The following is a 16,562-nucleotide window of genomic DNA, read 5'->3' as shown; positions in this document are numbered from 1 at the left end:
AGATATTGCTGCAATTTGTTGCATATAAGCTAATAAAAGAGAAAGCCCCTCCACTGTGCTCTGTGCTATCATATTTCAACAGTTGTCCAGCCTTTCTGTTTTTCATCAAAAGTAACATAACTAAAAGCGAAAGACAGGATGAAAAGTTGAAACAATAARAAAGCCTTGTGCTGTAATAATATGAAACCAATATGTCCTGGTTTGTCAAATTAATTTGACCATTTAATACCACAACACCCACTCTCAATGCTTCATATCAATAAGAAACTTTAAGTTCCACAAATCAGACTGCAGTAAAATTCTAAGATCTAATCCACAGATTGGTAATCAGTGCTGCCTCTTTATCTGTTAATATAACTGTAATGATGTGGTATTTTGGATGAAACTATGTAAGGGATAATCAACGAGGGGGTGTGTATTCTATGGGAAATAATTAACAACGTGCAAGGTGTGTTCCACGACATGCTAGCGGACTGGAACTGACTTTCCAGTGAGTTGCATTATTTTCTATTTTCCAGAGAACGCATAGAGCCCCGAGTTGATTATCCCTTTTATACCATGGCTATAATTTAACACAATTGCCGCTATACAGCAAATGTGTTCATTTGTGGTAGAAATGTGTTCAACATCCATTGAAGTAGCTAGCAAGTTTACTAGATAACTACAGTAGTTGCGGTGGTAACCAAACAAACAGACWTGATAGCAGGGGTGTAAAGTACTGTAATGACCTGGCTCGATCATAAATTAACAAATGTCCAGACAGAGGATTGGGTTTACGAATTCCCGGTTTATTAACCAAACTCAACCTACTGTTTGGTCATAGCCCACGCCAAATAAACCAAGGAAAACAGTATCAAACAACAGTGACCCATCTCTGACCAGACTTAAAGAGAGAGAACAATGGCTAAGCATGGTCTTAAACTTGCTATAATCCTCCCCCTCACAAGGATGAGGGAACAGTATATATACGGTACGTGGCTCTGGAGAACCACTCGATGCTTAGGAAATGTCATTGCCAGAGGGGGGATTGTGGTGGTCCCTGGGGTTTGGGGAAAAGAGGCCCCTCTGTATGGGGCTAATCTGTCCCGGTGCAGTGCCACCTTTCTCTGCCTAGGAGGAAGCTGCACCCAGTACACAAACTCTCCTTTCTTTCTCAGGGGCCTGTAGATCCAGACCAGCTCCCCAGCCACAAAGTGCCTTCCCCGGATGTGCACATCATAGTTCTTCTTCTGCCTCGCACCTGCATTCAGCAGCTGCTCTCYGGCGAAGGTGTGGGCTGTCTCCAGGCATTCCTGGAGTCTCCGGGCATACTCCGGCCCCGGGGGAACAGGAGGGGCATCCAGGGGCCGACCAAACGCCATCTCCGCAGGGGTGCGGATCTCTCTCCCCAGCATGAGGAGGGCAGGCGTGCAGGAGGTGGAGTCTTGAACAGCAGAGCGGCATGCCATGAGGACCATGGACAGGTGCATATCCCAGTCACGCTGGTGTTTAGCAGAGACAATGCTGTCCAAGCGTTTTGTTGAAGCGCTCCACAAGGCCATCACTTTGAGGATGGAGAGGAGTAGTGCGGGTCTTGTGCATACCCAGCCTCTCACACACGGTGGCGAACACACAGGACTCAAAGTTTCTGCCTTGGTCGCTGTGGATGGACTCCGCAGCTCCAAACCTGCTGAACATCCCCGCTGTCAGGGCTTCGACAATGGTCTCTGCGTCCTGGTCAGGCAGAGCATAGGCCTTGGGCCATTTTGTGAAATAGTCCATGAGCACTCAGTGGTTTCCATTGTCTGTGGTGGGGAATGGCCCAACTACATCCACTCCCACCCTCTCCATGGGAGCCCAAACTGGGAACTGTTGGAGCTGAGCATGTGAACGGCCTGGTGGGCCCTTTCTCGCTGTGCAGTTGTCACAGCAGCGGCAAAAGTGCTCCACATCCCTCTTGTGCTGCCCCCAGTAAAAGCCCTGACGGAGGTGGCGGAGGGTTTTTGTGACCCCAAAGTGTCCAGTCCCCACCCTCCCATGAGTACCCTAAAGCACAGCCTCTCTCAGTGCTCTTGGGACCCCCACCTGCCACCTCTCCTCTCCCGTAGCTGGCTCCTACCATGCCCGCTGTAGCACGCCATCAGCTAGCCGCAGTCTCTCAAACTTTGACCACAACCCTTTGGTCGTGAGTGAGAGCGTTGCTACCTCTTCCCACGGTGGCCTCAGCTGCACCTCTACTCACCGTAGCACTGGCTGTAGGTCTGTGTCCCGTCCCTGCTGCCTCCATTCAGCCACATCGACAGTCTGCAGCTCACAGCAGACAGGCCCGCTCGCCCGACACATTGTGGCCCAGACCCCCTCCTCTGCACACAGCTCTCTCTCACGAGCCTCTCTCCCCTCAAAGTAGCGGCGCCCATCTGCAGTATAGGGCCGACGGGACATGGCGTCGGCGTTGGAGTGGCGWGCCCCTGCCCTGTGCACCACTGTGAAGTCATACGGCTGAAGCTCCTCCAACCAGCGTGCCACCTGCCCCTCTGGCTCTTTGAAAGATATGAGCCACTGGAGAGCAGAGGGGTCAGTATTTACAGTAAAGGGCTGGCCACCCAGTTAGTACTTTAAGTGTTTGATRGAAGCCACAACAGCGAGGAGCTCCCACCGGGTGACACAGTAGAGGCGCTCATGTTTGTTGAATGTTTTACTGAAGTACGCCACCACTCTCTCCCCCTCTGGCCCCACCTGGGCCAGCACCCCACCCATACCCACATTGCTTGTGTCTGTGTCCAGGATAAATGGCAAGGTGAAGTCAGGGGGGCGAGCACAGGGGCCTCGATCAGTGTACGTTTGAGGGTGCTGAAGGCCTCCTTGCACTCCACTGTCCAAGTGAAGGCCTTGTCCTGCGGCAGCAGGCGGTTCAGGGGGGCAGCGACGCTTGAGAAGCCCCGTACAAACCTCCTGTAGTATTGAGGCAAGGTCCAGGAAGCTCTTCAGCTATTGCTGGTCGGTGGGGGTGGGACAGCCCCCACTTTGTCCTCCATGGTGCTGATACCCTCCTCCACCACTTGGTGGCCCAAGAAGGTCAACTCATTCCTCATGAAGTGGCACTTCTCGGGGTGGAGCTTCAGGCCTGCGGCAGCCACCCTCTCCAGCGCACGCCGTAACGTCCCCAGGGCTGACTGGAAGGAGCTGTCATGGGCCAGGATGTCGTCGAGTTATACCAGACACTCCTGTCGGGGAATGCCATCCAGCACCCTGTCCAGCAAAAACTCAAAAGTAGCTGGAGCATTGCACAGGCCGATGCACAGGACCTTGAACTGCCAGTGTCCTCTGTTAGTGCAGAACACAGTTTTGGCTCTGGCCTCTGGGGAGAKGGGCACCTGCCAGTAGCCACTGCGGAGGTCTAGTGAGGAGAACCAGGAGGACCCCCTAACCAGGTCCAGCGACTCATCGATAYGTGGTATGGGGTTTGAGTCCTTCCTGGTTACCTCATTCAGCCGCTTGTAGTCCGCACAGAACCTCAGCTTGGCCCCCTTCTTAGGAACCATGACGACTGGTGCCGCCCAGGGGCTGTCTGAGGGCTCGATGAAGTCTGCCCGCTGCATCTCCAACACAGCCTTGTCTACCATCCTCCTGGCGTGCCAGCGGGATACGGCGGGGATGCATCTTGATGAGCCGAGCATCACCTGTGTCGATCTCATGCTGCACCAAATGAGTCTGACCCACCTCTTCCTTACTCAGAGCAAAGATGTCTCTGAACTCAAACAGCAACTGCCACAACCGTTGCTTCTTCTACCCCCTATCTGGGGTAGCTGGGCTGGGGGGGTACGGCCCGGGCTGAGGAGGGATGTGTTGTGGAGGTAGCTGGGGGAATGTAACACACAGCCGTAGGTGACAGAGGGACTGGGGAAAAGTTACACACAAATGTGGGGGAGAGGGGGCAGCCATGAATCTCTGCAGCTTTAACTGTTGGAATAAGGAGGATGTTGTGTTGTGTGAATGTGAAATTAAGGTCTGCGCCCGTGCATTGACTATAGAGGTCTAAATCAGATCACGGTGAGGTACAGTTACCCGCTACCTCTTATCGCCACAGCGATTGAGTCAATGCACGGGGCGCGCTTCTTCACTAAACTGGATCTCAGGAGTGCGTACAATCTGATGCGTATCCGGGGGGAGAGGAGTGGAAGACCACCTCAGGGCATTATGAGTACCTCGTCATGCCGTACGGGTTGATGAATGCTCCATCAGTCTTCCAATCCTTCGTAGACAAGATTTTCAGGGACCTGCATGGGCAGGGTGTAGTGGTGTATATCGATGACATTCTGATATACTCCGCTACATGCGCCGAGCCTGTGTCCTTGGTGCGCAAGGTACTTGGACGACTGTTGGAGCATGACCTGTACGTCAAGACTGAGAAATGACTGTTCTTTCAGCAGGCCGTCTCCTTCCTAGGGTATCGCATTTCCACATCAGGGGTGGAGATGGAGAGTGACCACATTGCAGCCGTGCGTAATTGGCCGACTCCCACCACGGTAAAGGAGGTGCACCGATTTTTAGGGTTTGCCAATTACTACCGGAGATTTATCCGGGGTTTTGGCCAGGTGGCTGCTCCCATTACCTCACTGCTGARGTAGGGTCCTGTACGTCTGCAGTGGTCGGTTGAGGCGGACAGGGCTTTTGGGCACCTAAGAGCTCTGTTTACCTCGGCTCCCGTGCTGGCCCRTCCGGATCCCTCTTTGGCATTCATAGTGGAGGTGGACGCGTCCAAGGCTGGGATCGGAGCCGTGCTCTCTCAGYGCTCGGGCACGCCACCGAAGCTCCGCCCCTGTGCTTTCTTCTCGAAGAAGCTCAGCACGGCGGAGGGGAACTATGATGTGGGRGACCGGGAGCTGTTGGCTGTGGTTAAGGCTTTGAAGGCGTGGAGACATTGGCTTGAGGTGGCTAAACACCCTTTCCTCATCTGGACTGACCAGCGCAACCTGGAGTACATCCGGGCAGCTAGGAGACTGAATCCTCGTCAGGCAAGCTGGGCCATGTTCTTTACCCGTTTTGTGTTTAYCCTGTCCTACAGACCAGGTTCTCAGAATGTGAAGGCAGATGCATTGTCCCGGCTGTATGATACAGAGGAGCGGCCCATGGATCAGACTCCCATTCTCTCGGCCTCCTGCCTGGTAGAGCCGGTTGTGTGGGAGCTGGACACGGACATTGAGCAGGCGTTGCGTACAGAGCCCGCTTCCCTCCAGTGTCCCGTCGGGCGTCAGTACGTTCCGTCTGCTGTCCGTGACCAGTTGATCTATTGGGCCCACACATCACCCTCCTCTGGTCTTCCAGGGATTGGTCGGACGGTGCGCTGTCTGACTGGGAAGTACTGGTGGCCCACCTTGGCTCAGGACGTGAGGGTTTATGTTTCCTCCTGCTCGGTGTGCGCTCAGTGTAAGGCTCCAAGACACCTGCCCAGAGATAAGCTACATCCCTTACCCATTCCACAACGAACTTGGTCACACCTGTCGGTGGATTTTCTAATGGATCTTCCTCCCTCACAGGGAAACACCACGATCCTGATCGTTGTGGATCGTTTCTCTAAGTCCTGTCGTCTACTCCCTCTGCCCGGTCTCCCTATGGCCCTACAAACTGCGTAGGCCCTGTTTACACATGTCTTCCGGCAGTACGGGGTGCCTGAGGATATACTGTCTGATCGAGGTCCCCAGTTCACTTCGAGAGTCTGGAGGGCGTTCATGGAACGTTTGGTGGTCTCGGTCAGCCTCAACTCGAGTTTCCACCCCGAGTGTAATGGGCAGGTGGAGAGAGTGAACCAGGATGTGGGCAGGTTTCTGCGGTCCTATTGCCAGGACCGGCCGGGGGAGTGGGAGGCGCTCRTGCCCTGGGCAGAGATGGGGCAGAAGTYGCTCCGCCACTCCTCCACTAACCTCTCCCCCTTTCAGTGTGTATTGGGGTACCAGCCGGTTCTGGCACCGTGGCATCAGWGTCAGGCCGAGGCTCCTGCGGTAGACGATTGGTTCAGAAGCACGGAGGAGACCTGGGAAGCCGCCCATGGTCACCTCCATCGGGCCGCGCTGCGCCAAAAGACCAGTGAGGCCCCGGTGGTCGCACCGGGGGACAGGGTCTGGATCTCGACCGGAAACCTGCTCCTCCACCTGCCCTGCCGGAAGCTGGGCCCGCGGTTTGTGGGGCCATTCAAAGTCCTGAGGAGAGTGAACGAGGTATGTTACAGGTTACAGCTTCCCCCTGATTACCATATTAACCCCCCATTCCATGTGTCTCTCCTCAGGCCGGTGGTGGCTGGCCCGCTCCAGCAGTCTGAGGTGCGGGAGGTTCCTCCACCCCCTCTGGACATCGAGGGGGCCCCAATGTACTCCGGCCGTTCCATCCTGGATTAGAGGCGTCGGGCGAGGGGCCTTCAGTACCTCGTGGAGTGGGAGGGGTACGGTCCGGAGGAGAGGTGCTGGGTTCCGGTGGCTGATGTATTTAACCCTGAACTGCTGCGGGAATTCCACCATCGCTGGCCGGATCACCCTGCGCCTCGCCCTCCGGGTCGTCCCCGAGGCCGGTGTCGACGCACCGCTGGAGCAGCGCGTCAGGGGGGGTACTGTCACGACTTCCGCCGAAATCGGCTCCTCTCCTTGTTCGGGCGGCGTTCGGCGGTCGACGTCACCGGCTTCCTAGCCATCACCGCTCCATTTTTCATGTATCCATTTGTTTTGTCTTGTTCCCTGCACACCTGCTTTTCATTCCCCAATCAATCTACATGTATTTATTCCGCTGCTCCACATCATGTCTTTGTGTAAGGTTGTTTGTGTTMCGTGTGTRTTGTTGACGCGCCAGACTGGCTTGTTTTTTCCGTGGTTTTTTTCACAAAGATGTTTATTGTTAAACAAARTTCTTGTGACTGTTTTGCACGTTTTGCACTTTTGCCTTAATAAAGTGTGTGCCTGTTCACAAATCTCTGCTCTCCTGCACCTGACTTCGCTACCAGTACRCACACATCTGACACTTAATATAAGGAATTTGAAATGATTTATACTTTTACTTTTGATACTTAAGTATATTTTAGCAGTAACATTTACTTTTGATATTTATGTATTTATGTAAAACCAAATACTTTTAGACTTTTACTCAAATAGTATTTTACTGGGTGGCTTTCACTTTTACTTGAGTCATTTTCTATTACGGTATCTTTACTTTTACTCAAGTATGACAATTGGGTACTTTTTCCCCAACAGCTTGCTAGTTTGGCAAACCAAACCATCAGTCTTAGCTTGCCATTATGAAACTTGAATTCAACCATGCTAATGTGTCTTCAATTCTATGTTTGCTTTCAAAAGCAGCTCAAACATAGAACATGTAAGAATGAACTATAGCCATTGAATTCTACCATGCAAATATACTGTAAATACCATGCAAATATACAAATATAAAGCCTGAAGGGTTGTAGTATATGGCCAATATACCACGGCTAAGGGCTGTTCTTACGCATGTTGCAACTCGGAGTGCCTGCATACAGCCCTTAGCCGTAATAAACTGGCCATGTATCACAAACCCCTGAGGTGCCTTATTGCTATTATAAACTGGTTACCAACGTCATTAGAGCAGTAAAAATAAACGTTTTGTCATACCCATGATATACGGTTTGATATACCACGGCTTTCAGCCAATCAGGATGCAGGGTTTGAACCACCCAGTTTATAAAGGGAAATAATGCACGCTCTAGAATGCCCTTCAAGCCAATCAGAAAGTATTCAACAATGCCATGGTATACATTACAATACCAAATGTAATGATTGATTTACAGTATAACCAGCCAACATATGATTCAATGATGTACTGTAAATCTAGCCAAGATGAACCACAGATCATTTACACAGGACTGCATTTCATCTCATTCTCTGTCCTTATTCTGCACTCCCACCCACCTGGCATTCTCTCTCTCTCTTTCTCTCTCTGTCTCCCCCGCTTCCCCTCTCTCTATCTCGCTCGCTCCCTCAAACGCCCTCTATCCCAACTTAGCTTTACCTGTCAGTCTTGGCTGCCTCTCCCAGAGCACACACCCCCACAGAGAGCGAGAGAGAGAGGAGATAAAAGAAACTAAGTCACATGTCATTCTCCCTTTTTCCAATATGATACAGCTCAGGTCTGGGGTTACACATTTGTGCCCAGTAAATCATTCCTCTGACAGGCAAGTAGAGGGCCTTTTATCAGCTCAGAGATTACATCTTCAATGCCAACCACAGTCAGTTGGTAAATTGGGAATACTCTATCTTAGACAAAATAGAAAATTACAAAAAATTGTTCTTTGAGGCTAAAATTCTCATTTTGTTTTCTGGTATAATTTGCAAGGGTTGCTTCCTGGCATTGTTGGCAGCATGTATTTTGGCGTATCTAGATAACCAACAGTGATCGCAGCAATATAACCACAGTTATTAGTTATGGTAAGCAAAAACATGCATCAAATGTAATTTGAATGCATTCTCTTCAGCAACATAATGGCCATCAGGCATTAACAGTAAGTACAAATATGGCCTGTATCCCTTCATAAACACTTGGCTCCAAGGGCCCAGTTGATTGGAGCGTGGTGTTTGCTACAACATATTTGTGGATTTAATTCTTGCATGGGTCATAGATACTTAGTTTAAAATGTGTGGTAACTGCAAATCACTTTGTTTACAAGCATCTGCTAAATAACCATTACTACATTACAGCTGATGAGCCAAACTGCTTCTCATCTCCTATACTCTGCCTCCCTCTATTGGGGAAATATTTACACTACATGACCCTAGAGTAATTACAGAGAAAATGTGACGTGATCTCTCTGTGATTAGACTACCACTTTAAACTGAACACAACACGTTTTTTAATTATGTTCTTCTGTCAAAGACTGAAGACCTTGAAATATATGCGTCATCCTAGACCTGGAAAAACCTAACCGTGGTGGAATTGGCAGACCCTCATCCAAACGTCATTGCAGTAGTGTAGCAATTGAAGGGGAACAGCTGCATCAGCTCTGGACCTCAAACAACCTGTCTTGTGCCAGACCTCTTTACAGAGACAGTAGTAGGCCTATGTTTAATGTAGTTGTGCCCCAATGGGAACAAAGACTGAGGGATTGTCCCACCACTCCCACCAGTGTAGCGTTGTAGGGAAACAGGCCGTGTCATAAAGGTCCAGACCACTCAGGCTTTCATATCTAAATCAGACTGAAATGTATCATCACTAAAATAATGCAGGTGGATGTGAATTTGTCCTTGTGATATAGGCCAGGGATTTTGTAGGCCCACAGATCCATTTTCAACTCTGCAAAGCATGAGGTTTATTAGGCTACAGATGAAATAAATGATGATGAACTTCACAGGGAGGTGAAAGTGCAAAGTGATGAGCTTGATGTTTCTTTCCAATAAATACCAAGTGTCTTATTCTGGTGACACAATGATCGATGCTTGGCTGCCGTTTTACAAATTAAAATAATCTCTCTCTTTTGTCCATAATAATCTCATCATGTATGCTATACCCGCACTGTATCTGCCAGCTTTTGGCTAGAGCAAACGTGCCAATACCAGAGTGGGCACATTTGCTATAAACAGTCTTTTTTTGGTGACAAAACCAAAAAGTTGAAAATGCGAGGGAAACCCATTTAACTTGTATTTTTTATTCAGTACATGGAAATTTAACCGCAAAATGTATTTTTATGTGTACTACCTCAGCACGCACAGACTTTTATTCGCAACAAGTTAATTTGATGGAAATACATCTCTGATGGGAAAATTATAATATTTTATTTATGCGGATTTTAGAATATTCGCATGAAAATCTGTCGCCAATTGGGTGGAAACCTAGCTACTGACAGTCACTCAATTAACCCATGTCAGCAAAAAAAATTTAGATTGTAAATTAGTCTCGCAGCCAGCTATCTAAACTTGTAATCATGGTGGAATTACCAACAGGGAGGGGGGGCCCCATTGATTTTGTTAGTCAGTCTTAGTCAGATATCATATTAAAAACTGCAACATTGTTCTCCACCGTATTGCAAAATGTGTAGAATTGTAGGAAATTGACTGTAAAACTGCAAATTTTTCTCTACGCCCCATGGTAAAATGAGCCAAATTGCATGAAATTAGTTATACAATTGCTAAATCTTCTCTACGCCCCATGGCAAAATGTGTAGAATTGCAGGAAATTAACTCTAAAACTTCGCTTAGGGCCCCCAACCCCATTAAAGTTGCCCATCCCTGATAGAGACTATCAATTTGTTTTGATAAATGGACCGCTCGAGAGTGTGCATTTTCTGCATTGTGACAGGGAATAGTTATTTTGTGTCCAGTCCAGTCAAGAGCGCAATTTGGAGTGTGTCCCCCCACCGACAGCAGCGTTCACTAAACCCCTGCCTTCTGAGGGACTCCTTGGTTATTATATGCACTGAGTGTGCAAAGGGTAGGCTATATTTTCAGTGAGGAAAACAGTGTCTGTCAAACGTCACACGAGGCCGGAAACGATCGCTTCCTGAAATGCTGTTTATAGTCATTGGATCATTTTGTTCTTCGCTACGTTAGTATTGGGTTATTAATTAATTTCTGTGTCGTGTTAGGTTATTATTCCCACCGCAATGATAAGTAAAGTAAAAAATGCGATGTCCACGGTGGTGGGAGGAATGATACCCCACGGTCATCACCAGCCCCACGGTTCCGGGAACGTTCATCATCAGAACTGTCACCAGGACGGTCTGCCTCCACGGTTCCCTTACGGTCGACCCGAGTTTCTGGACCTTACATCGGAGCTTCTTCAATACTCGACAGAACATGCATCTCGACCTGTGCTGACTTTGAAGAGGGACAGCAGGCTTCCCTGGCGGACAGGATACGCAGAGTGAGTGGTTTCTCGACTGGTCATTCATATGCACTGTTGGCAATAAAACCGTTTTAGTGTTGCAGTAGAGAACGCAGTTAATGGTGTGTGGCGAATATGGACACGGTGTTGCTATTGCAAATTCACCAAATAGCACACAGCCTTCTGCTGCTGCTGAAACTGATGCTGTAGCAGCCACTGTCTGGTTACTATGAAACAGTGTAACAAACAATGAACTGCTACAGTTGTTGCAGTTCAATCTTTTTTGGGATCTTGTATTTAATAGGATCTCGCAAAATGTAGGATAAACAAAAACGTTGAAACGCTACAGACTCACAGTATGATATATCCAGTAGTAGTCTATGATAATTTGTCCACGTCACTAATGATCTATTATAAGCCTTTTCTTTCTTAATTGGACATCAAATAATATAAATCATGTGACTTAAAGCTATTGCTGGAAATGTGTGTCTTATACGATATGGATGGACTGTGTACTACTATACTATTACGTGTCAAAATACGTTTGGTCTCTTTCAAAAAGATTCAATAAGTCGCATAGTTCAGGGGTTTTTTGCACCGTTTTTTTGCTTTAGTTTTGCTATGACTTTGTCAGTACATGGCCAGACGAACCAAGTCTTGGGCCTTGGAAAGGGCCCTTGGCATCGGAGAGAAAACGTTACTCTTTTCATCAAATTGCCTGCAATTCTGCACATTACAAGAGTACAAGAAATAGGGAGTTGAAAAATGTATAATTGGTGGAGTACTGTGGATACCTGTAAACCTCCCAGGCCCATGTTGCCCAGGGTGAAGAACATAAATTGTAGATGAATAATGTTACATTGTATTGTATTGTATTACACCCTCTAAATGTTATTTATCCACAGATCCCTTGGCCAAAATGTGTTTAATCTTTTGTAGGGCTGGGCGATATGGCCAAAATATCATATCACAATATTTTTCACATTTGTGATGGTATTTGACAGGATTTTATGTTTTTGGATAATAAAAGTTCTAAATAGTTTTTATAAGTAGTTAATGACCCCAGGGTGGCAACAGTTAAATTATAAGTGATTTTAGCCATTCCAATTGTTTTATACTGTTCAATCCAACTTCAACCCAAATTCATTTTCAGCATTTTCATCAATATCTGCATTTCCTGCACTTGTTATAATTTCCACACTGTGCCACACAGGGCTGTATGATATGGGTAGAAAAAACTAGGCCTAATTCATTGTTGAACTGTTAGAATCATGGAAATAGAATGATTATTCTAATTCTATAGTTGGAATATAATGGGCAGCACTTTGAATACMWTGTTGTTTGATGAAAAAAGCCAGGGAGGAATTATTGTGTCTGGGTATGAACCGTGTCCGTCAGTGTTTCCCAGGGGACCCTAATGATATGTTACATGACATGTTTTCTCATGACATGATATGTTTTCTCTTCATGTAGCTAGCTTGTTGTTGCATTGTCAAGAACCAGCAAGTAAGCATTTTGTTGGATGGTGTATACCCAGGGCTCTAAAGTGCTGCCAATTTGGTGGCACATGCGACTTAAAATGTTGCTGTGCGACCAGTACTTTTATTTTGGGAGCACCCAAAAAATGATCCAATAAAAAACKAAATGTAGTTCCTCTCTTCCCTGCTCAAACAAGACAGGCTGATACATTGTTTACCAATCATAACCAATCATAATGCTACAAATGTTCTGTTTTGTATATTACATTTGTTTGTCCAAAACGAATCACCTATGTAAATATGTTTGCAGTTGCACTTTCGAATACAATTATTAAAAGTTATTTTAATTATTTTGTCTTGCCCACTCTCTAGTGATGTGTTATACATCATCAAAGTAACAACTGATGACAATTAAGAATGATAGGACAGTCATTTGCAGTAAAAAATAAATAAATGCAATCTGGTGCTCCAAGATTTTGTCTGGTGCTCCTTACTTTTTAAAGTTAGGAGCACCAGTGCTACCAATGAAAAAAGTTCATTTAGAGCCGTGTATACCATGTGTGTCCCGTACATATAACTAATAAAACATGAAACTAGCTAGCGCTAGCTAACATATTCATGCTTCCACTATAGGCCTTTATAATTCATAAAGGTAATGTTAACTGACTGATATTATCTCATATAAACAAAACATACACCATAAGCTCTCCTAATCCTTTGTTAACCTCAGACCTTACTTTCAGCATTTATCCCCATTCATTTCCCCCCATAGGAGTGGCTGAACAAACCAAAGGTAACTTATTTCCAGTTTTTAGGACTACATGCTGGCGAGCTCTATTCCTCTCTGATTTAAAATATACCGTTGCACAAACAACATGCTGATCTAGACCTACACCAACACTGATACCAGGCTGTATTAGCTAGCTACTTTTGCCCGGACTCTTTGTACATTTAGCTAGCTTGATAGCCAGCTAACTAGCGATTAGCATTTATCGGCCAACACAATTTATTTGAGTCACAACTTACTAAGAAAAGACAAACTAGCTGTTTGCAGACAGTTGGATACACAAAATAATAGTGTAATTATAGAACACTTGTGGATTTATATTAMGATGCAAAGTGTAAATCTGCATCGTCGTCACCAACATTTTGTTGCATCTGACCGTGCAGACAGAGTGAATGGCACGGCAAGTGCTTGAGTAACAAGAGGCAAGACTTGGTGTCAGAGGCGCATGGGGAAGTGGCATGCAGGACGAGAGGGAAAGAGATGACTCAAGTAGCAAACAGAGAAAACTATAAAAACGGATATTACACATGCCAGAGTGGCATATCACATTTATTTTAAGAATGTGAAATGTCAGAATAATAGTAAAGAGAATGATTTAGTTCAGCTTTTATTTCTTTCATCACATTCCCAGTGGGTCAGACGTTTACATACACTCAATCAGTATTTGGTAGCATTGCCTTTAAATTGTTTAACTTGGGTCAAACGTTTGGGTAGCCTTCCACAGCTGGAAAATTCCAGAAAATGATGTCATGGCTTTAGAAGCTTCTGATAGGCTAATTGACATCATTTGAGTCAATGGAGGTGTACCTGTGGATGTATTTCAAGGCCTACCTTCAAACTCAGTGCCTCTTTGCTTGACATCATGGGAAAATCAAAAGAACTCAGCCAAGCCTCAGAAAATAATTGTAGACCTCCACAAGTCTGGTTCATCTTTGGGAGCAATTTCCAATTCCTAATAGTTACCATGTTAATCTATACCAAACCGAATAGTTACGCACAGTATTTAACACCATGGGACCACGCAACCGTCATACTGCTCAGGAAGGAGACGCGTTCTGTCTCTAGAGATGAACGTACTTTGAGATGAAAAGTGCAAATCAATCCCAGATACAGCAGCAAAGGACCTTCGTGAGATGCTGGAGGAAACAGAGTTTACCAAAAGTATCTTCATCACAAGTCAAAAACGAGTACCTATATCGACATCAACCTGAGAGGCCGCCTCAAAGCAAGGAAAGAAGTCCACTGCCCTCCCAAAACCGCCATAAAAAAGCCAGACTACGGTTTGCAACTGCACATGGGGACAAAGATCTCTACTTTTTGCGAAGAAATGTTCTCTGGTCTAATGAAAGCAAAAATAACTGTTTGGCCATCACTGACCATCGTTATGTTTGAGAAAAAGTGGGGAGAGCTGCAAGCCGAAGAACACTATCCCAACCGTGCTGACAAGCCGGGGGGTGACAGATCATGCTTGGGAGTGCCTTTGCTGCAGGAGGGACTGCTGCACTTCCCAACATAGATGGCAACATGAGCAAGCAAAATGATGTGGATATTTTGAAGCAACATCTCAAGACATCAGTCAGGAAGTTAAAGCTTGGTCGCAAATKGATCTTCTAAATGGACAATGACCCCAAGCATACTTCCAAAGTTGTGGCAAAATGGCTTAAGGACAACAAAGTCAAGGTATTAGAGTGGCCATCACAAAGCCCTGACCTCAATCCTATAGAAAATGTGTGGGCAGAACTGAAAAAGCATGCGCGAGCAAGGASGCCTACAAACYTGACTCAGTTACACCAGCTCTGTCAGGGGGAATGGGCCAAAATTCACCCGACTTATTGTGGGAAGCTTGTAGATGGCTACCTGAAACGTTTGACCCAAGTTAAACAATTTAAAGACAATGCTACCAAATACTGATTGAGTGTATGTAAACTTCTGACCCACTGGGAATGTGGTGAAAGAAATAAAAGCTGAACTAAATCATTCTCTCCACTATTATTCTGACATTATACAATTTTAAAATAAAGTGGTGGACCTAACTGACCTAAAACAGGGAATTKTTATTAGAAATAAATGTCAGGAATTGTGAAAACCTGAGTTTTAATGTATTTGGCAACGGTGTATGTAAACTTCCGACTTCAACTGTACATAGATTGGTTGTATTATTGAATCAAACTGCAACAGCTAAATTAGTGGCATTAAATGTGTGTATTTAGTTTGGCACAGCCATTTTAGAATGGAGAAGAATTTAGCTGCTCCCTCTGTACCGATGATCATTACTAAGTCCATATATAACCTCCATGCAGTCCAAATCACTCTAGTCAGGACAGGGTGGAAACAATGAGCACGCAGTGAAGATGGACTCTGGACGCTCCAGCTGGTCAAACTTAACTATGTAAGTTCAGATGTGGTCATTTTGATATCAGAATTTGCAACCAGTCACCTATCCCAGTCACAACTCTTTTCTGTCCTCTACATTAATGACCTCGTCTTCACTATGGTCAGGACAGCAGACTAAAGAACGGTCTCTTCAGACTGAAAGCACTCTGGCCTCCAGCAACTTTAGACTCAAGAGAGTCCCTCCCCTCCCATCTCCTCCGGYTCCTGACACTTACTATATCTTTGTCTAACCTAGATCCCTTATGGAATGGCACTTAACCATGTCGCACACACTACTGTGGTTTCTGCCTTTGGATTTGATGCATGTTATGCAATTGTTCATGGCCCTTCATTTGAATGCACTTATTGTAAGTCGCTCTGGATAAGAGCGTTTGCTAAATGATAATGTCAATGTAATCTCCTCGTGGCATCAATTGACAGATCCTTCACTGATTCACTGAGTGAGGCTGAGATAAATGTTAAGCAGCACAACTGTGGCCAGTGTGCTGATGTTCATCATTGCAGTACAGTTGATTATATTGTTCAATTGTGACACCTATGGCAAACCAGACAGCTACCAATGCTTTTCCAGCCTTGGAACTGTTTGGAGCCAKTATACTGCATACTGTGTCAATAWTTTCACATTGGGTGCATACCCAGAGTGCATTCACACACAACACTTCCTCAAAGCAGTTGCCTCACAGTATAAACAATTAGCAAACAACAAATCTGTCATCTGTCTGTGAAAGCTTTTAGGTGGGAACAGAGAGTCACAGGAAGGCTTACTGTACAGGAATTCAATGGACGACTCAAACTTTTTTCAAAGTTGGCATGCTGGAGCTCAAAAGCCTTTTGAATTACTCATACAGTAGCAATCCATCTCAGTGAGCCTGGCATCAATTATCTGTAACCCGGAACTACCTTCCATTACATTCCACTTTAAAAGCCTTCAGTCAAATTATATTAGAAGCACAATTTACAAATCGCCCAAAAAGGCTGTGAACACTGCCTATAACAAAAAGGCTGTGAACACTGCCTAAAACAAAAAGGCTGTGAACACTGCCTAAAACAAAAAGGCTGTGAACACTGCCAAAAACAAAAAGGCTGTGAACACT

At 46.1% G+C, this 16,562-nt stretch overlaps 1 protein-coding gene across 1 annotated transcript in view; it reads left to right on the top strand.

Annotated features, from left to right (window-relative positions):
* The first annotated feature begins 10,355 nt into the window (after positions 1-10,355).
* The window catches only part of LOC111970405 (protein phosphatase 1H), a 24,970-nt gene continuing 18,763 nt past the window's right edge, over positions 10,356-16,562 (top strand). The window contains exon 1 of the mRNA XM_023997119.2: positions 10,356-10,848. Within this exon, the coding sequence (XP_023852887.1) occupies positions 10,589-10,848 (260 nt within the window). The 5' untranslated portion in view covers positions 10,356-10,588. The remainder of the gene's footprint in view (positions 10,849-16,562) is intronic.

The sequence above is a fragment of the Salvelinus sp. IW2-2015 genome, linkage group LG1, assembly GCF_002910315.2.
Source record: "Salvelinus sp. IW2-2015 linkage group LG1, ASM291031v2, whole genome shotgun sequence".
Taxonomy (NCBI): Eukaryota; Metazoa; Chordata; class Actinopteri; order Salmoniformes; family Salmonidae; genus Salvelinus; species Salvelinus sp. IW2-2015.
The sequence above is the reverse complement of the archived record's forward strand: the minus strand, read 5'-3'. Positions and strand labels throughout refer to the sequence as shown.